The sequence below is a fragment of the Stegodyphus dumicola genome, chromosome 12 (assembly GCF_044657685.1).
Source record: "Stegodyphus dumicola isolate Sdum_Otavi_A_Nest chromosome 12, ASM4465768v1".
NCBI lineage: Eukaryota > Metazoa > Arthropoda > Arachnida > Araneae > Eresidae > Stegodyphus > Stegodyphus dumicola.
In genome coordinates, this window is record NC_140779.1 from 32573872 (window position 1) to 32596195 (window position 22324).

The following is a 22324-nucleotide window of genomic DNA, read 5'->3' on the forward strand; positions in this document are numbered from 1 at the left end:
TATTTTTAATCATTTTTATTACCTGAAGATGAAGGGTTTTGTTTGTCTGTTTACAGGTTTCTCATACGTTTACTAAAATTTATATCTCGATCAAAATTATTATTTTCTGAAGATCTGCCTTAGTTTATTTATTTATTAAAACAGAGCCCTGGTGCTATGATAAAGCATACATGCCCTATTAAACGGTATTTTGTCGCTTTTTCCTTTGTGTCCTCTCATTTATTATGTTCTTCGGTTACACTCCAGTGAGATCCTCCGTGTTTTTTATCACACAAATCATTCCATAAAATTATAAAAATCCATAAAAAATATATAATGCCATAAAAAATTATTATTATTTTACAGTAATTTTCCTGCTCCTCTTAGTCGAATTTTAATGCATGCATATTACAAAAACCTTGCAATTTAATTTCATTTTATATACTTGAAAACAAGTAATGATATCTGATGAAAAAGAAGTTCAGCTATCATTCCATTGTTGTTAAATACTGCTTCCTTTCACTGCTTGTGTTTGCTGTTACAAGTTGGATTTTGTAAGAAATATATTGTCACATATAATGCGAAAGGTATAATTTTCGGTTTATATACAAGTTAAATAATACCCATATAGATATTTATTATTGTTCTTAAATATTTTTGTCTCAGTCATATTTTTAAATGTCCTCCTCGAGTGTGTTTATTTTTACTTCCTTGTACGAAGTAAAAAGGAAGTATTGTAATCGCGAAAAGTTCCAGGCAGCATATTTCAACGAAAATATCCATTTTGACCGCTATCGAATACAATTTAATGATGTTTTTGCGTGATATCTGTACGTAAGGACAAAATAAAATAATCTTTTTCCTCCAAAAAAATTATAAAGCTGTTTTAAAATGAATTCTGAGGAGAATTTTTCGTGGCGTCTGTACGGACGTATGTACGTGCGTACGTATCTCGGATAACTCAAAAACGAATAGCCTCAGCACGTTGAAATTTTGTATATAGGACTGCTAATACATGTAGATGTGCACCTCGTATTTTGGTTGCAATCGGCCGCACCAAACGTATATACTCTTTTACCCGGCTCAGAGATCTCAGTTTTTTTACTCTTATATGTTTGTAAATTGTACATTTTTTGCTTTACAAATGACTGAATTATGTTGTTCTTATCTTCCGGCTAAGGTTTTTATGCCTTTAGTAAATCTGTATGCAATATTTTTAGAATTATCAACAATTTTAAAGTTGTTTAAATGCCGCTAAGCCTAATAATGTTTTTGATCGCGCCCATTGCTTGTTTACATTTGAAAGAGCAGGATAGTGGATTTGTTGCCAATCTAGAGAAACTTAGCTTCGCAACAACAAAGATAACGCCTTCATTTATTATTGCGAATTAAATCATGCTTAATCCTTTCTGGAATTTTTTCGAGGAAATAAGTGTTTAAGATTTACTTCTTAATTTTTAATACAGATAGTTTGACTTTTTATGTATTTTTGCCTTGCCGCGAAGTGAGAACTGAATTAATTGAATGAGAAGTACTCAATCGTCTGTGAAAAACTGTTTCTTTTTTTGTTTTGTTTGCTTATTTCTTTTATACATCGTACTAGCTTTATTATAGTATTTGAATAGAACATGTGGCAACGATTAGTAATTCTTTAAATGATATAAATTTTGGGCATTCTGAGTTATAATATGAACGAAATATAATACTGTTAAGTGAACCTAGCGCCAGAGTGTCGCTATTGTAAACAAATAGAATGAATTTTAAAGAATGCATTTATTCTATTGTGGTTTATGGTGCTGTCGGCGAAGTAGATTTAATTCAATCCAATAAGTTTAAATGAAATGTAAGAAAAAATGCGTATAATTTAGTATTCCGTACAAGGAAGTCATGTGGTTTACACAGCAGATTTTTAATATTTGCTTTAATATTCCTCTTTTAATTATTAATTTATTATTCTTATTGAATATTCCTGGTCTGTAACGAAAATTTCGTATCACTTTAACCCAAAATTAATCACTCAGAAGACATTCAATTACGCAATATATTTAGTAATACATTTTTAAATGTTTCTTTTTACTTTTAGGAAAATAAATAATACTTTTAGGAAATTAAAATTGATTTACCTTAAAGTGCTTCATTAAAGTAAATAAATTTACTTTATTATTTATTAAAATTAATTATTATATTAAAATTAATGAATATATTATTTATTATTTTATCATTAAAGTAAATAAATTTACTTAAATATGAAATAATACTTTAATTTTAATAAAATAATACTTGAATTTTAATAAAAATTTACTTTAATGAAATATCAATAAAGTAAATAAATTTACTTTAATGATATTTCATAGAATTAAATTCCGCTTTTTCCTAGAATGATATGAAATTTTAAATTAGATAAATTAAAATAAAATACATTTTCACAAACTTTCCTTGCTAATGTTTTTAGATGACAAAATTTAATTACAAAGTGTGTAAAATGATAATTTTGTCCTAAGACGTTGTAAAAACGTTCTGAATATTTCTGAAGCGTACAAGCGTAAATAGATAAAAGACTGAAACAATTCTGAATGCAAACAACAATCTGTAATGCAATATATCAAAAGAATTATGCTTCATAATCTAAGACTGTCGGTATAAATGCAGAAAAATAATTTTAAAAATGAATAAAATTTTAAAGTTATATTTTAAAACGCAGCTGCTGCATTCTATAGACCTATTACTTGTTCTACAGACGTTTTAAGAATATAGAAAAGGAATTAAATGTGTTTGCATCTAACGGTTATTTTAAGTTAAATCCATGATTGATTTCTTGCTTCAGAACTCATACAAATCTATATAACATCCTAAAGTAACAGAATTATTCCTAGCGAATTTTCAAAAAAAAAAAAAAGATTTTATAGATAAGTATAGATATTATTATCAAAACAGATATCTAACTAAAATAAAACTAAACTACTTGAAAAAAGTTGATAAGAGGAGAAAAAGTGCATCTCAGAAGGAGAAAATTTTAATCTGTGACAAATTACGTTTTAATCAAACAATGAACTTTATTATTTTAATGCAATTTCCTATTACTGTGATATAACTTATCTGTAATCTTTTACTCTATTAGTATGAATGATGGTGCTATTAAAGGATACCTTTATTATTTCATTATTAACTTAATTATAAGTATAAATGATAGTGCAATGAAGCATAATTTTATTAGTAGTAAAGAGATATATCTAGGAATTAAATTTTCAAACACTCTTTTCGTATTTACTACTTAGATAAAAATTGCCGTTTTTTGAAAATTAAATACATTTTGAATAAAAATTTTAATCTTTGTGCTAAAAACATTTTAGTTTCATTATATCATTTATTGCTCACAAGCTAAATGAGAAATTAAATTTTGAATAATTTAAAACAAAGTCCACATAAAATGTATGTCTAATTTAAAGCAGTTTTTGTTTAGCGAAAATTATCGCAAAGTATAATCACTGATTTAAAATATTATCTCAGATACATGTTACCTCAGATCTAAACTCAGTCCGCATAAGAATTCTTTGTTGTCATACGAATGCATCCATCCATAATTAAATGTTTTATGATGTTTTATCGAAGACAATTCAAATTGCTTATTGATTCTAAACAAAAGCAACTTTCTCATTGTATTATGACGTATGTCAATTGATTATTTCATAGTTTATTTGTTAATTAACTTAAGCACATACCACTATTATATCTATTATAATAGCTATTTTATTAATTTTAATAGTTTATTAGCCCAAAGGGTTAATTTGCCCAGAAGGGCTATTGATTCCCTTTTGGCATTTTGCGTTGGCTCACTATAAACGGAGTTTCACTTTTGAGATTGTTGCCACCAAATATTTAGAGCCCTGCATTATATTTAAAAAAATTTAAATAATCAAGAATTTGCATTAATGTATATTTCTCGCACTATGAAAAAACGACGGTACCTAGAGACCTCAAATTCTGAATAACGTAATCCTCCACTCAAATATGGGCATCTGGAAGCCCAAATCTGAAATTTGTTTTATTATCTATTTCATACTTTGTAAACATTTAATGAATTTTTGATTAACAAACTCAACGATTTCAAAGCTAGCAACTGCAACACTGTGTTGAAGAAAAAGATATTTTTATCTCCAGTGCGCGAGACTGTGTATCGAAAATTCTAAGGATATGCTTTTTTTAAATTATTTTGCGATATTTCTGTTGAATTGAATTTTATGTTTTAAGTGTTAAGAATATGCTATTTAATAAGCAATGGTAACACACAAAAAGTTTAAAAAACGCCCTTTAGGCCTAATATCAAATCTGAAAGTTTCAGATTTTTGTAAATTTTTAAATTTGAATCTAAATTTATCTGTGGAAAAATACCTTCCTTTTTTTTTTTTTTTTTTTTTTTTTTTTTTTTTTTTTTGCTCCAACATCCTTTAAGGAGTCCAACAGTTTATAAGCTATGTAATTTAAAACCTTCTTTTTTATTACTTCAAACCTGTTTGTTCTAAGAATACTTGAGGTGTGTAACTCGCCACATAAAATGGTTGATCTACTAACAGGTTTATATTTGCTGAAAGCACATTCATGCATAAGTATTATGTAAATACGATGGAATTTGATGAAAATAAAATTCTTACAATCTTCATTATTGTGACTGATATATAATATGAGTATATGAATATAGAATGCTTCTCTCTTGTCATGCAAAGAAATATCAAACTTTCACTAACGCCTATTTTGCATTACATAAGCATAGCGAGAATACACAGGGTCGTGAAGAATTGCTTCGTCCTTTTTCCTCATCCTTCATTCCTATACTATGCATATCAAAAGGTAACAAAAGTACTACATGTCAAGCATGAATTCAAAGATTTTTTGAGGCACTTTCTCCCCATAGCGAAAAAGATAAAAACGTAGAAACACGCGGATACACGGTGTTCTGCATACGAAAGAAATCTGACGTGAAACAAGGATTCTTTTACGGACATATCGAAAGTATCCAAAGATCTCAAACTCAGGCAATGACATTGGAAAAGGACTTCTAGTTTCGCAAGAATAACAAACAAAGCGATACGAACAATGTGCTTTGGAAATTGAGTTTATGGCACTGAAGGTATTATAACAATAACTTGTGTCAGTTACGGATCTGGAAGATCACTGTTTTTGATTTGGATGGAAAAGCAATGGTCCTGGACCAGTTCTAGAAAATACATTTTTGTAAGGAATTTTTACGTATTATAATTAGCAAATAGTTGTTTTTTAAACTAAACATAACATTCGAGTTTCAATTTTCGCTTCTTATTAATTAGAACCAATCATGATAATGACTTTGCAGCTTCAAACGTAAAAATGCTCATCTTTCTGAATTTATAATAACTCTTTACGGAGTTTTAGAAAATTCTTTCCAGAAACTATTGTACTTTTTCTTGATAACAACAAGTTAAATCTGAAATCTATAATTTCTATCTCGTGAATAGAATTACTGCACAGATAAATTAGCGCTGTCTTTAAGATTCCCATACATTTTATCACTTATATATATATACACTGAAATATGGTTTATTATTGTGTTGTAGTTGTTACTTATGTTCACTTGTCCGGCAGTAACTTCAGACCAAACCCACGAAATTCCTCATGGCAAGGATTGCAAGATTGCGCCTGCCGTTGGCAACAGACTTGAGCACCATACAGGCTATAATGTCATTTAGCTCCTTTCCTCCCCAATTTTGATGGAGTCACCTGGGGAGCGAACAGGTCCAAGAATCTCCCCTCCACCGTCTTCTCTTTTACCATTTACAAACATCCGTGCCTTCTCCAGGATTCGAACCCGGGTCCTTGGCCACGGCATTCAGTGACGCTAACCACTATACCGGTTGGGCGGTGGTTTACTATTGTTGTAGATAGATGGAATTGATGATTCACATATCCGGTTTCAGAGCATAAGAATTTTAGTAAGACATTTTCAGGATATCATGATCAGTTCTTAACTCTAAAATTATTGTATAGACCAATAACTGAATGACTATTACAGACCGCTACGGATTACCCGGGGTAATCTCAAAGGCCATATTCTATAATAAGAAAGGCGTGAGTTTTGTTTCGTAAAATTTTCATTTATATTTATGCATTTTGAATAAAAAAAACTTTTAATAGCACTCTTTCATTATTTTTTAAGAATAACATTTGTACTTTTGAGGAATGAACGTCTTTTAAAAAATAGCCTTATCAAGAATTCTCTTTCGTACTTTGCCAAAACAGCATTTGTCATTCTACAGAATGCCTATGACGTCTCATACTTTGCCTGTAACATATACAATCCTCTTGCAGGAATATCTTTGCGATCATATTTCAAAACACATTTTACATGCAGTATGAAATCTCAAAATGTAAATTTAAGGAAAAAAATAATATAAAATGTAATATTGAATATTTCCGTGTATACTCACAGAATAGGCACTGGCTTCTTGATGACTAAAGGTTTCACCCTGATCACTTCAACTTTGACCGGTACGTGTTTGGGCACTGGAATGGGCACAGATTTGTGAACAGGGACGATGTAAGGCTTGGGGATCTTCACGTGGATGGGTACGTGATAAGGCTTGGGTACTGGCACGTGCTTTGGAATATGTACTACGTAAGGCTTGGGAACCTTGACCACCTTTGGGATAGGATAGGGTTTGGGTACTGGCACAGATTTGTGAATGTGGATTACTTTCGGTACATGGACCACCTTATGGATGTGCTTCACCACTGGCACGATCTTTGGAACAGGGACCGGTTTCGCGATGGGCAGCGGCTTAAGTACCGGCACGTGCTTTGGCACTGGAACGTGTTTAGGCCACGGTACATAATGTGGAATGGTGATAAGCTTCGGATGTTCTTTAATAATCACTTTGATTGGCCTGTAATCCCAGCCATGTCCGTCGGCTCTTGCGAGAGACAGTAGGGATCCAAGAAAGACAAGCGAACACAATAATAGAGGACGCATTTTGTTTGTGTCCTGAAAAGATAAGATGATACATTTCAGTATAATTCGTGTTATGAAAATATAGATATATTTCTCAGTTGCTATAAAAAACTATATGAAACAAAGCATTTAAAACCTAGTCAATATGCGATTAAAATTGTTCTGTTTAATACCAGTATCCGTTATAGAAGACCCTACCAGAAGCCCAGTTATTGAAATCAATGGAAAAAACTGTCTCCAATGATATTTTTTCTGGCTTTCATATTACATAGCATAAATATAAGACATATTTTTAAACAAGCTCAGGCATGAAGTCGTTCTAGTCTTAAAGTTTATTTCGCATTTATTATATCAAAAGACATATATTTCTATCAAGTTTCATTAATATAACTAATAAATTCAGAAGGCATTAAATTTCTCAATTTTGCGCAGATGTTTGAAGAAATTTCAATGTTAAGGACTAATATCAATTTTATTTTGAAACTTTTAAAATGCTTCTATTAGATTAAAATATCATAAATAATTGCAGTTTTCCAGCTGGTAAATAAGATGCCATGTGATGGATATAAATATAAAAGTATATTCAGCCAGTTCCACTGAGACTTTAAAATTAGGTAAAATTTAGACTGGCATGAATTTAAAAACTGTCGTGCATTTTGGTGGCAAGGGACATCTGAAGACAAAGAAAATCATTAAAAAGAAGACGTGTAAGACCTGTTTATGAGCATTAACCTGAGTTTGAAATTTTCTGAATTATAAAACTAAATACCTGCATTTTCTAAAATCCACAGCTTCTGAAACTAAACTGAAAATTTCAAATAATATTTCAGAGAATATAATATCTAATAATGAATATCTAGAATAAATGCAAATTCGTGTTCTTCGGTGCTAATATTGTAGGGTATTTAGGTTATTTTTAAAGCAAAAACATGAAAAATATGCGATGCCCTAGCCGGGACTCGATCCTGGATCTCTCTGCTGCTTGCTAGGCGTTCAAACCGACTTACATACTCCTCCTTTTAAAAGGCGACTAGGGATTAGAGGACCAAAACGCGAAATCCTGGTGGTGACAAAATATTGTCCACCACTTTTTAGTTCAAGTGCCACTTTAGAGTCATTAGGTTTTTTTGAAGCAGGGGAGGTAAAATGTATGCAGTACCCTCACCGGTATTCGAAGTTGGATCTTTCGAATACGCGCCGAGTGTGCTACCGTTACACCACTAAGGCACCCTTGAAAGAGGGCGAAAATACCTTAGAATGTAATAAAACATTTCTCATACTATAATAGCGATAAAAATTATCAAATAAAATTGCGTAACTTGATTAACTAAAATCGTACTAGTAATAATCATCAATGATTAATTGTCAATCAAGAATTATTAAAAATTATTACACGGCAGATCGTAGAAATTATCAAAAATTCAATCCTAAAATCCTGTAATTCTCTTGCGGGAGCGGTAAACTCGCTGAACACTGGTAGTTCGGTCCGGGGTTCAAATCCTGGAAAATCTGGCTGGCTGCTTGGGCGGTTTCGTGGTTTTCCTCATGCGTAACCTGTATACGAGCCAGTTTCTCTTAGAACGTCCTCCACGAAGGCATCCTTCCCCTTATTCAGATAGCCCTCGTGCCATGTTTTGTCATTTTCAAATAAACCAAACGAAACTTTCGCTTGCCGGATGTACATTATAGTTTTCTTTTAAAACTCTCCATGTTAAATAACATTAATATGAAAACTAGTTTCCAAACAACTGATTTAGGGGTTTCAAGCAGATATAAACAATAAATATTAGCGTGTTTAGTCGAAATTTTTCTATTACTATTCCAAATCAAAATTTTAGAAAGCTGCTTTTATTTCAAGAAGTTTAATGAATTAAAGATTTCTACGTTAGATAAATTTAGATTCATATTTTATCTTTAAAATAATACAGTATTAATGTTTATAAACTAATATGTGTGAACTTTAATTTCGCAAGCTAACTAGAAAGTCTATATAAATGTAGTGTAAATTATTCGTGTCATGCAACAACAATTAATACAAATATATTAAAATTTATGTTATATTACTACTGCCTATTTAATCAACGGATTAAAAGGAAAGTGTATGTTCTGAGGAAACCTTTAACTCTCACAAAGACACGTGCTTAAAGTCTTAATTTTGTTGCTAAACACTGTTCGTGAAATATTTATTTCCGAAATTGCAAGATTTGCTTCGTCTTTTAATGCTTATTTGAAAATATCGTTAGGATACATACGACTCAGGAGAATAAGAGAAGATTCTTTTCTCTTTTTCGACTTTGTGTCTTACTCATCACGAAATATTTCCTCATGCTGCTTCTAAACTATCTATTCTGCGACGTAACCTCAAACATTAATGAGCTACATAGAGCTCATTTTCTGCTGTAACACAAAACGTTTTCTTGTTATAACAGTTTCCTGCAAGATAACATTCAGCCGCAACACACTTACGAACTGCACTATAATCCTTTCTTTTACGATTTCTGTTATGCAGCCGACAAAGTCAAAAAAAGAGCTTGAAATGTTTAGAAGAAATATAAACCTCGCTCGCGGTAGCTTTTATCTCAAGTCACATGCAGTCAAGCATCTGGTTCTAAGCCGAAAAGTTGAAATACCTTGCCGGTATATAGATAACGACTTACTCGTTTTTACGCGCCATCGAGCAAACAATAGTTGACCTCTTTTTCATTCGTCATCTTCACTCTATCACTGTTTTAGAGAAGGAAATTTTAGATCTTTCCTCTTTTTAGAAAGTTGGATGTCGATGTTCTTGTGAATGACAGTTATTTATTTTGGAATGATTGGTAAAATGGTAGTAATGTTATACTTTATGAAAAATTTCCATTCGCTTTCGTTTGCGATTGAGAACAAACACACCGTAAAAAGTGAAAGCAAATTACGTTACATGTGAAATCAATTGAAATTACATATTAAAAACATAAAGTGCATGAAAATTTGTGCTGCAGCCAACTCTGCGTTAACTGAGGGTGAACCAATAGGACCTTGTCTAAAAAAATTTTAAGTGCTTTTGTTGCAGAACTGTGGAAAAGCTGCTGTCGCCAGCCACCAGAACGATGCAAAATATGTGCGGCAAATACAAAAAGAGAAGGAAAATGCTCAGAATAGCAGCTCTGATAGACATCATGTCATAAAATTAAGAACTGATTATATCCACAACAATCCGTAATTTAATTGAAAATAATCTGATATATATAACTATCGTTAATTCATCCATTAAAAATTAAACTTTAAGTGGTAAAAATTAACTAAGTGTAAACCAATAAATTCTCTTTTTCATTGATTCCTATTGAATTTCCAGAGCATTAAAAACGAAACATTATTCTTTCTGTTCTGAAATAAGCTCGTCTTTTTTTAATACTGATTTTAATTTATCTTGTTTTGAATACTGGTTTAATTTATCTTGTTTTGAATACTTGGTTTAATTTATCTTGTTTTGAATATTGGTTTTTAATTTATCTTGATTTGAATACTGATTTTAATTTATCTTGTTTTAAATACTTATTTTAATTTATGTTGTTTTAAATACTGGTTTTAATTTATCTTGTTTTGAATGCTGATGAAATAAGCCTCTTCTCCAGATCAAATTGTTTCAAAATGCCAATGATAAATTTTAATAGTATATTTTTATTAATTATATTGTGAGTTATGCTTCTTTCCGATGTTTTCTTCTTACATTTCTGTTGTCGTATTAACTGAGATTTTAGTTTAAAATGTGACTTTATGTTAAAATTTTAGGTGAACGTTTATCGTCCCCGATATCACCCGGGTTAATCGGGATTCTATTTTATGTTTTTTATTTTCTAGAAATACTAAATTAGCGTATATAGACAAACGCCTTCAAGACAGTATTGTTTTTAAAAGTATGTTCTGCGCTGACTTCAAAATTTTTATGTAATCTTTGTATAATTAATTACAGTTTATAAACTGCATATATATATAATATATATATATATATATATATATATATAAATTAAATTTCACTTAATTTTAAAATAACATTTTTATCCGTTAGATTGATTTTCTTAATTACATACAAGGAAAATTCCTTCAAATCAGCGAAAAGCCATTTAGTTAGAAAAAGGAAACATTTGCATCCTGTGCAAGTATTTTTTCTTCTTTTTTTTCTGAATCACGGGTATTATTTGAAATTGAAAACATTTCATAATTTTAATTCATTTCATTATTAAGCATTTTAACGAAAGTACTATTTAACAAGAACAGTTTAATCCCAGTTATACCGAATTAGATTACTTGCTTTCTAGAGCAAAGCACACTGAAGGGCTATCTAATCTAAAGGATAAATTACTTCGTGGAGGACTTTCTAAAGAGAACTAACATATGTTCACGTCACACTTAAGGACAACCACAAAACTTGAATAAAACCAGCCCATTCTTCATGATTAGAATATGGTGTGAAATCTCAGTGTTCAGGTGTCTTAAGAACACTACCAGAGGTCTCCATGAAAGAGGTAAGGCCTATAAAGAATTCCATCCACATTCTTATTAATAACTATATCCTCTTTTCGGCTGATTTTCCCTCCTCCCCCCCCCCATGATCATTTCTTTCTTTCTTCTAAATTAAGCTATGTTTTGCATATTTGGAACCAAATAACGTGTCTGATGTGTAAATAAAGTTTTACTGTTATAAAACAAATTAATTTAACAAAAATTTTATTTTAAATGGTCACAAGTTTCTTAGGATTTTAATTATGTTCGATCTTGAGATTGTGCTTCATGATTACGAATCTTAATTCTCAAAGCGAAACAATTTTTTTTTTAAATTCTTTCTTTAGAGAGATTTAAAACAGATATAAATGAATTTTTCCCGCCTTCTTAGCATGCCTTCGTAGTGTAGTCTTCAGCACGCTCGGCGCGTATTCGAGAGGCCCGTAGTTAGTGTCCCGGGAAAGGTGTTACTCATTTTTCATCTCTCCTGCTTCGAAATTACCTAATGTTTCTAATACAGAGATAGAGGTATTTTCTCTCTCCTTTCAGCATGCCTTCGTGGTGTAGCGGTAGTACACTCGGCCCGTATTCGAAAAGTTTAGGTTGAAGTCCCGGCGAAAGCAATGCATATTTTTCAGTTCTGCTGCTTCAAAATAACCTAACGACTCCACAAATGGCACTCGAACTAAAAGGACAATAATTTGTAACAACCAGGATTTGGCGACTGAGTTTCCTATTGACCAGTTACCCTTTAAAAGGGGGAGTATATAAGGTATTTTCTCCCTCCTTCTAGTATGTCTTCATTGTGTAACGGTAGCATACCCAGCGCGTATTCGAGAAGTTCAGGTTCAAGTCCTGGCGAAGGCATTGCAAGTTTTTCACGCCTCGTACTTCAAAATAACTTAATGACTCTGCAAAGTTATATAAATATATTAGAGGTATATAAATTGTACAGAGAGGTTATATAAATGGAGAAGAAACAGCAGTAGAGATTGTGTATGCACAATAAATATATTCTCATTTTCTATAAAAATAGAGTAAAAAAAATCTGAATATAAAAAAAAATCAAAAAAAAAAAAAAAAAAGAGAATAAACAGGAAGACTATATGAACTGCAAGAATAACTTTCAGTTTTCCTACAAACAGAAGACGTGTTTTCCATATCAAATAATACTCCTTCAGGATATCACGTCTATTCTGCATAACTATTAATAATCTAAATTTATCTCAAGTGCTGCGGGACATGTTAACAAAACACGTGTTTATACACCGAAGTTCTGCTTTATCATCAGATCTACAAGTTAGACCGCATTTGTAAGCAACAAAGACCAGCGAGACGTATTTGTAATTTCTTAAGAAACGAATGAATATTATTAAATATTTACGCAAATGGGTAAATGAATGATCATTTTTGTTACTGAAATTTAGAAATGTATTCTGGTAAATAATACATTTCTAAATTTTAATAATACGTTTCTAAAATTTAGCAGCAAAAAAATGATTAGTCATTTATTATGTCTCTAAATATTTAATAATACCGAAATAATCAAATAATTTTAATTTATGGTAGCAATAATACTAAAATATATTTTTTCGTTCTATTTATATTAAACTACTAATATAAGACTACCGAAAAAAGCACGATAATTTGATGGTAGTTCATTCAGTTTTACCATTTCTCACGCCCGTTTCACTATATCTGAAGTTATGCAGGTATGTATGTTCTTGTATATGTTATATGATCTATTGTACAATAAGAATGTTAAATAGCTTTTGTAAGGGATAAAAACTTAATTTTGTACGAAATATCTTATTTTTAGTCTAAAGGGATTTGAGTCCCGAAGAACTATTACTTTCGTTTTGGCATTTTGCGTTGGACTCTTATAAATGTCGGTTCACTTTTCAGACTGTTGCCACAAAATGTTAGAGACCTGCATTATATTTGAAGAAATTAAATAATGAAAAATCTGCATAAATGTACGTCTATTTCTCGCATTGTGATAAAACAACGGTATCTAGAGCCCTCCAATTTTGAATGACGTAATCCTACTGCGAATATGGGCATCTGAAATTCCAAATTTGAAATTTGGAATTTGTTTTATGATCGATTTCACATTTTGTAAAACTTTAAAGAATTTTTGAGTAAGAAACTCAACGATCTAGAAGCGAGCAATGGCAACACTCTACGGGGGGAAAAACATCTCCAGCGTGTCGAACTGTGTATCGGAAATTCTAAAGATAGGCTCATTTTACAATTATTTTGCGACATTGCTATTGAACTCAATTTTATGGTTTAAGTGCAAAGAACATGATATTTAATAAATAAAGGTAACACACAAAACGTTGAAAAAACGCCCCTTTAAACGTAATTTAAAATCTGAAACATTTCGGATTTTTATTTTTTTTATAAATTTAGTAAACCACTTTTTTTTTTTTTTTTTTTTTTTCGCAAATTTTATTCGATTTATATTCACAGATTTCTTTGTTCCGGTGTCTCTTTGTCCTCGAAATCTATAGTTTCTTGACTTAATTTACGTCAAGCATAAGGTTGATATTTTGCTAATTTTATGTTTTGCTTCGTCGTGTTTCTGTTCTATTTTGACCTTTATTGTAATTGCATCTGTTATAAAAAGATCAATAATCAGAAGACACATTATTTTATGTGAATCATTGCTTGGATGGGCATTTTGTTAAACCATGAGCAATTGTTGTTATTGGGAGTAATCCCATTTGTCAGACATCAGAACAATTCCAAGAAATTCATTGCTGTGAACAGTACAATGCAATTAAAGATTAAGTCTGACGCTTCAAGGGTTTTTCAAGGGTTTTGAGCACCATATAGGTGGCAGTACAATACTACCCGTTCCTACCCAATTTTGAAGGACAGCACCCCAGAAGGTGGTTCTCAGGGCCTCCCAACCCTTTTCCCTTACACCAATCCACATGAGAGGACTTCCGACTCTCCATTTATTTAGAACGTCCCATGTCGCAAAGATACTATACATTTACAAACATCCATGCCTTCTCCTGAATCCTAACCCTTCGGTACAGTAGTAGTACAGTAGTCAGATTCGGTACAGTAGTCAGATTCATTAACCATTATGCCGTTTGCGCGGCTCTTAAGAAATGCATTTAGAAACTTTCCCTTAATAAGTGCCGTATTTAAACTCTGTTGCTACAAAGATAATTAATTATGAAACACTTATTTATGTCAGTTTCATTTCTAACATCCGATTAATAATAGGTACGCTAGAATGAATGAATGATAGATGTGATTTATAATCTAACGAAATTGTATACTTTAAGCAGTTCAGGTTTTACGCTTTTTGCAGCGAAATTGAATGCAAAAAGTAAATTTTCCTTATTTATTTTTTAAAAAGTTTTATTTGATTTCGTAGTAAATTTCATTGAACTCAAACTTGGGAAATTCAACTTCACAATTCTGAATTGTAACTAATTTTAAGTAATAAGATATAATTGATGCTATAACTTTATTTATATCTTAAAAGACGCGGCATACGCAAAGCCGCTTGCTATGTTCTTTTATTCATTTGCTATTTTAAAGCACTGCTCGCGATTTACCAGGAAAATGGTTCTCGCGTATCTCAAAATCATAAAATCATCGATTGAAACGTCAGGAATTCGAATATACTCGTAGTTAAATGATTTATGAAGTTTTGCTTTAAGGAAAGATTTTCCTCTTTTGCTGCAATAAAACTATGGCCGTAAACATTCGCTGTTGATTTTGCTTTTCCTGGGTATCCCACGCAAATTCTGATTGTTTTTAAGCAAAGACACTGACTATCTGAAATCGAATTTAAATTGGAATTAATAAGAAAATGAAATGAATCATGCTCGAATTTTCTGAATTCAGAATCAAATCTTATTTGAAAATTAACCATATTTATTCAATAACAGCAGTAACCCCAGACGATACTTCTTTCGTGTTACTTGCAAATAAAAGAAAATAAAATTACCTCACTTTGTTTCTTTCTCTCTATACATATAATAATTTTGATGTGTAGTCGTGATAGCAGAGTGAACCAAAATACGAACCAAAATACGAGGTGCACATCTGCATGTTATAGTAGTCTTATATACAAAATTTCAACGTTCTGAGGCTACTCGTTTTTGAGTTATGTGAGATACGTACGTACGCACGTACGTACATACGTTCGTACAGACGCCACGAAAACTTCTCTTCAGAATTCATTTTAAAGCAGTTTTATAATTTTTTTTGGAGGAAAAGAGTCTTTTATTCTGTCCCTTACGTACAGATGTTACGCAAAAGCATCGTTAAATTGCATTCGAAAGCGGTCAAAGTGGATATTTTCGTTGAAATATGCTGCCTGAAGCTTTTCGCGATTACAACATTTCCCTTTTACTTCGTACAAGCAAGTAAAAAGCAAGAAAAGCAGGAACGACCAAAAATATATTATTACAATTTCAAAATATCTCTCTTTATATGATGTGAAATTGTTTCCTGATTTAGTCAACTTTTGTAAACATGTTGTGTGGGCATTTTGAGGAATTTTTCCAAGCTGAAGCAATGTCATCAACTTAATTGAATTTCCCTTTATTAACTTTTCTTTCTTAGAAAAAAATTTCCAAACATTTCATGGAAAGAAATAATGGATGGTGAGAAGGATGCAATAAGAATTTAATACGGCAGTCTCCTATGAAACTGTTTAACTTAAGTAGCAGTAGGTGGGCGGGCATTATTATGACGGGCATAGCAATTAGAATTTTGGAGCAAGTAAAAGTCAAAAATCAGCTACTCCTTCGTCGAGATTTAAATCAAAGATGTCATAACTGCTAGCTGGATGCGCTAATAGTCGCACCATAAGAGCATTTAGTCAGGAAGGCAAAAATTGCATATATTCTTTCTTCGCTTAAAGGGTGACTGGAGGGGGAGGAGCTCCAATTGCCAAATTGAGGTGGTGTTGAAGTATCGTCTGCAACACTGAGTCGCGAGCCAGCGAAGAGCTTTCAAGTTATTCCAGATGAGAAAATTCAGCGGTGTCCTCCTCCGATTTGTGCCACAGGACTTCCAATTTAAGTTTTAAAAAAAAGTTTTCAAATAGTTTTTATTTTTCATTTTTAATGAAAATCGTTTGAGCTTTTGAACGGCTTACCATTTTTTTTATTCTAATTTTCTTAGAGGTTTATTAATTTATAAGTCATTTCTCCCACTTTTTTGGCGTGCCTTCGTGGTGTAGTGGTCTGCACGCTGGGCTGGTCTTCCAGAGGTCCGCGGTTCGATTCCTGGCGAAGACGTTGCTCATTTTTCATCTCTCTGGCTTCAAAATAATCCTAATGTCTCTACCGTGGCGCCCAAACTAAAAGGGTATTGGATGATGATTCTCCTCACCCAGAATTTGGCGATTGGGTCCCCTAAAAAAAACCAGTAGCCATTTAAAAGGGGGAGTATATAAGGTATTTCTCCCACCTTCTTGGCTTGCCTTCGTGGTGTAGCGGTCTGCACGCTGGGCCGGTATTCCAGAGATCCGCGGCTCGATTCCCGGCGAAGGCTTTCTTAATTTTTCATCTTGCCTGCTTCTCAAAATACCTAATGTCTCTATAAATTTATAAAATTGCTTTTCTAAAGCCAGAAATTCTGTTCCTTTTTATTGAATAATTCATTTAGGATTACTTCTAAGAAAATTATATCTTGATCAATTTAAAAAAAAAATATTATTAATTTTTGTTGGTATTTTTATTAGATTTTTCCAATCAAATGTCAATATTATTTTTTAATTTGTAAATGATTTTACAATATTTTAATTACTTTAAATCAGATTATGTTTAATAATTCACGTTTTAAAGATTTCATAAATTTAATTTGATAATCGTCAAAATATAATTCAGAAACTTTGTTTTGATGAAAACTTTTGCTCTTTTAAAGAAGCCACCGAAATTTAAACTGTTTGCTGTTTTACTGTCATTTTGGTTTTGTTTCACTTTTGATTTATATCCTTCTTGCTAGTAAGTTTGCTACTTTTATTGATTTAATTATTTTTATTGTGTCTTGATTACACATACATATGAGGTGACCAGACAAAAGCGTACTGGACGAAAGCACACGCTAAAAAACCCCACTGTAATAACTGAACACGCTACAAATAGGTACACCGATGAAAGCGCACAGTGATAAAAGCCCACACTGATAAAACCCACATCGATGTATATGCTACCTTGTAATTATTAATTTTTCCCAATATTTTTTTTTTCAATTATACGAAGCAAAATCATGAAAAAAGATAAAATAAAAAAGAAATAAATTAAATTAAATTAATAACAAATAATCGAACAATAAATTAAAGTTATGCAACACATTTTATTTTGTGTTTCGGGCTTAATTAAAACCCTATATGTATAAATATAATCAAAATAAAATTAATATAATTAAAAATATATATCTATGTGTAACTTTGTTATTATATTTACGAGACAAAGGAAAGTGTCCCTCGTATTCGTCCGACAAAAGGAGGAGAAAGAGGATGCTGGTCACACTGTAGAACAGGAGTTCCCAATCCTATGCCCGCGGCCACCCCCCGTGCGATCACAATAAGAATGTTTTAGTTTTCAATAAGATTCTATGTGACAGTTTTCTCATTTTTAATGAAATAGAAATTGCATCCAACACAGATAGGCCCACCAGCAGCCGAGCGGTAAAGTCGCTGAACACTGGTAATTCGGTCCGAGGTTCAAATCCCGCGAACGGGCTGGCTGCATGGGTAATTTCGTGGTTTACCTCATGTGCCAGTTTGCCTTAGAAAGTCCTCCATGAGGGCATCCCTCCCCTTAGGCAGATAGCCCTCGAGGCTTTGACGTAATTAAATAACCTAACCTAACCTAACCCAACACAGATATCAGCGAAATGCGACCGACCTCTTTTTTTATATGCATGTATTGTTAACTCTATCCAACCATAAATTCACCTCGAAATAGTAAATAGTGCCCGCCGTCCAACAGATATTCTAGAATATGCTCTTAGGGACAAAACATTTGGGGACCCTTGCTGTAGAAGATGGATAAGGTGAACATACTTAGTAGAATTTTAATTTTATATACTATACATGAGTGCGAGCGTGAACATATGATTTAAAATAAACCTATACTGGTTGAGATATTACTTCTCTTTATTATAAACTTCAAGAATGGAAATTTATAAAACAAATAAAAAACAGAAAATTAAAGTATTCGGAATTACAAAATGAAAACAAATTTAAGCAAATAAGTCTTAAAAATAACAAAACAAAAATTATATATTGTTAAATAGCAAAAAACGTGATGGTGAAACTCGAAAGTAGCACCAGAAACTAAAAAGATATTACTTTCAAAATGGAAATGAGAAACTATTCCAGTAATGTACTTTTTCAGAAGAAAAACAGAGGTTATAGGAGGACAAAGTCAAGCAAGTGGAAAAATCATTTTTTATGTGTTTAACTGGTGCAGTCAGTTAGATGCTATAAAGAGTTGTATCCTTCATCTAAACGCGCAATGTTATTCAAAAACCAAGAAGGAAGATATTTTTTTAACTATTTCTTAGGTTTTTTTACTTACGCATATAAATGTTAAAGGAATTCCACACTGAAAGCCAAAATTATTTCACTACATTATGTGAAACGTTTAAAAAGATTGTTACATTAAAAAAACAAGCTCTAAAACTGAAGGAATTTATAGAGCTGCAATTTATTTATGTCAGACAGTTGTTTCTTCTGACTGTTGAGTAGTTAAAAAGAAAATTAAAGTTAGACAAATAAAATTATTGACCAATTGCTTTAGGTTAAAGGGTTACCATGAAAATTTTCTAAGGAAGAAATCCATTTTCTGCCCGGAAGAGAAAAAAAATTTTACAATTTAGCTTATTTTAGGAAGTACCATGTAGTTAAAAATAGGAATGAAAATTGAATCAAATAAATTCTTATAAGTGAATATATAAATAAATTCTTATAAGTTACTTTCTATTATAAGGGCGTTTTGATTTTCTTTTATTTTGAAACCCCAGAAAAGGTTTGTTTTTTCAAAGCTTCGTATTTTTGTTGTTCTTTTCATTTAAAAAGGCGAATCAAATGTTTATAAAAGTAATGTTTCAAAGAAAAGGAAAGTACTGTCTTTCTGTAAAACTAAAACTTTTCTGCTTATTTGAAAAACAAAAATAAAATTACAAATAAAATCTGAAAATTTTCAGATACTATATTACTTCGCACGGGGCGTTCTTTTTTATTATTTACAGAAACATATACGTTTCGAGAGCATTTGGGCTAACGCCATATTGGGCTGAAAATATTTAGAAAACAACATATCTTTAGAATTTCCGATAGAAAATAATGAATAAAAAATAATGAGACAAAAATGTTTTATTCCCTAATAATGTTGCCACTATTAGCTTTGAAATTGTTGAGTTTTTTAATCAAAAATTCGTTAATGTTTTACAAAGTAGGAAATAAACAATAAAACAAATTCCAACTTCCGGCTTGCAGGTGCCTGTGTTTCGTGTGCAGAACTATGTTATTCAAAATTTGATGACTCTGGGTACCGTTGTTTTTTTACAAGTCGATGAAACATACATATATTTATGTAGATTCTTCATTATTCTTTAAATATAATGCAGGGCGATAATATTTGGTGGTAATAATTTAAAATGTGAGGCAGCCGTTTACAGTGATTCGAACGCAAAATGCCGTTTATCGTGAATAATAGCCCTTCTGGGCTAAAGACCATTTGGGTTTGGTTTAGTGTGGTTTATTTAATTATGGCAAAGCACACAAGGGCTATCTGCCTAGGGATGTTTTCGTGGAAGACTTTCTAAGGGAAACTGGCTCGTATACACGTTACACATGGGGGAAAACCACGAAACCGCCCATGCAAGCGGATGTATATATGAAAAGCGAAAAACTATGTTATCCTATAAAAATATATTATCTTTTAGTTAAATATAGTATGAATTAAATGCATTTTTATTTAAATCAATCAGATTAAAAATTAAAAAATAATGTTCTTAAGAACTTCATCCATTGCTTTTAAATAGCTTAGTTTGTGAATCAATAACAAACAAATTAAATTTGAAAGATAAATATTTTACATTTTGACGAATGGCAATAGACACGATGAAAAAGTAAAACAACGCATTTATAGTGGACAACATTTACAGTAAATGAAAGCAAAATTGTTCATAGAGACTAATAGGCCTTTTGGGTTAAAAACCTAATCAAGATAAAGATCAAAGGTATAATAATTAAATATCTAGTTAGCTAGTGAAAAATAAGCGACTACATTGATATGTTTACTTTCATAAAGAGTCGTATAATAAAAACAAAATAATAAATAAACTGCATTTTTATAACTCCAACATTATAAAAAACTAGTCTTAGTCCTCGTAAGTTTTTCATCATAATTATCATTGGTCCAAATGAGCGTTAGCCTAGAAGGCCTGTTAGTCTCGAAACAGCATTTTGCGTCGAATCACTAAAAGCATTGAATTACTTTTCAGATTGTTGTAACCAAATATTATCTCCCTGTATTATATTTAAGGAAATTAAATAATGAAGAATCTGCATTAATGTATGCATAATTCTCGCATTGTGATAAAACAACGGTACCTAGAGCCATCAAATTTTGAATAACGTAGTGTTCCACTTGAACATGGGCATCTAGAAATCCGAATTTGGAATTTGTTTTATTGTCTATTTCATACTTTGTAAAACTTTAAAGAATTATCGATTAACAATCTCAACAGTTTCAAACCGAGCAGTGGCAACACTGTACGAAAAAGAAAATATTTTTATCTTCAGTGCGCGAGACTGCCTATCGCAAATTCTAAAGGTATGCTGTTTTTATATATTTTTAGCCCGAAAAGGCGCTTGTCGAAATGATCTCGAAACGGCTTTTGAAACGTGTATGTGTGTGCACATGAAAACAAAAAACCACTTTGGGCGTAGCATAACATTTGAAAGCTTTCAGACTATTTTTATAACTATTTTGTTTGTCATTAATTATAGAATAATTCTAAATGGAGAATGATGACGTGTCAGATATGTCACTAATGCAAGTAATTTTTCATATATCAATTTAATGCCTTACTAGTGGAATATTCAAGCATTTAAAATCAAAATTTGCTATTTTACTCTAAAAATGATTTTTCTGACAGTAACAAAACAGTATGTAGCATCCAAAATGCTCCTCAAACATTCACTTCATGGTGTTCCAGATTCGATACGAAATTCCAAAACAAATTCAAATCTAGTAGCTTTAAAAGTAAATCCCCTGGGAATTCTCCTGTTGTTCCTTTCTGGAATAAATCTTTTTAGTAAAACTCGTGAGAAAAAATCAAATATTTAAGAAAGTGTCTCAAAATTTGCTATTTTACTCTAAAAATTATTTTTTCTGACAATAACAAAACAGTATGTAACATCCACAATGCTCTCAAACATCCACTTCATGATGTTCCAGATTCAATACGAAATTCCAAAACAAATTCAAGCTTTGAAAGTAAATCCCTTGGGAATTCCCCCGTTGTTCCTTTCTGGAATAAGTCTTCTTAGTAGAACTCGTGAGAAAAAATCAAATATTTAAGAATATGTCTCAATGTTTGTTTATACAGAGATAACGCGCATAAAATAACACCTCCAGGCGAGTAATCTTAAGGAAATTAAAGAGAAGACTTCCAAAATAATCGACCTACATGCCAACTAGCCTTGGCAGAGAAAATCTAAAGGTAAGTTTATAAAGCTTGCGTTCTTAATTTTTCTTTCCTGATCGAGGGCTTTTTTCTAAAAAACTCTTTTGCATGAGTGAGCTGGCATATCGTATCGGCATTCTTTTTATTTTTTCTCTTCTTTTCAAAGGCTTCAAGCACTTTTTTCTTTCATTGGAATCTTAT

The 22324-nt window shown here is 31.5% G+C and overlaps 1 protein-coding gene across 1 annotated transcript in view; it reads right to left on the minus strand.

Annotated features, from left to right (window-relative positions):
* Positions 1-22324, minus strand: part of LOC118187287 (uncharacterized) — a 69911-nt gene that overhangs the window by 25648 nt on the left and 21939 nt on the right. The window contains exon 2 of the mRNA XM_035357479.2: positions 6438-6991. Coding sequence (XP_035213370.1) covers positions 6438-6979 — 542 coding nt within the window. The 5' untranslated portion in view covers positions 6980-6991. The remainder of the gene's footprint in view (positions 1-6437; positions 6992-22324) is intronic.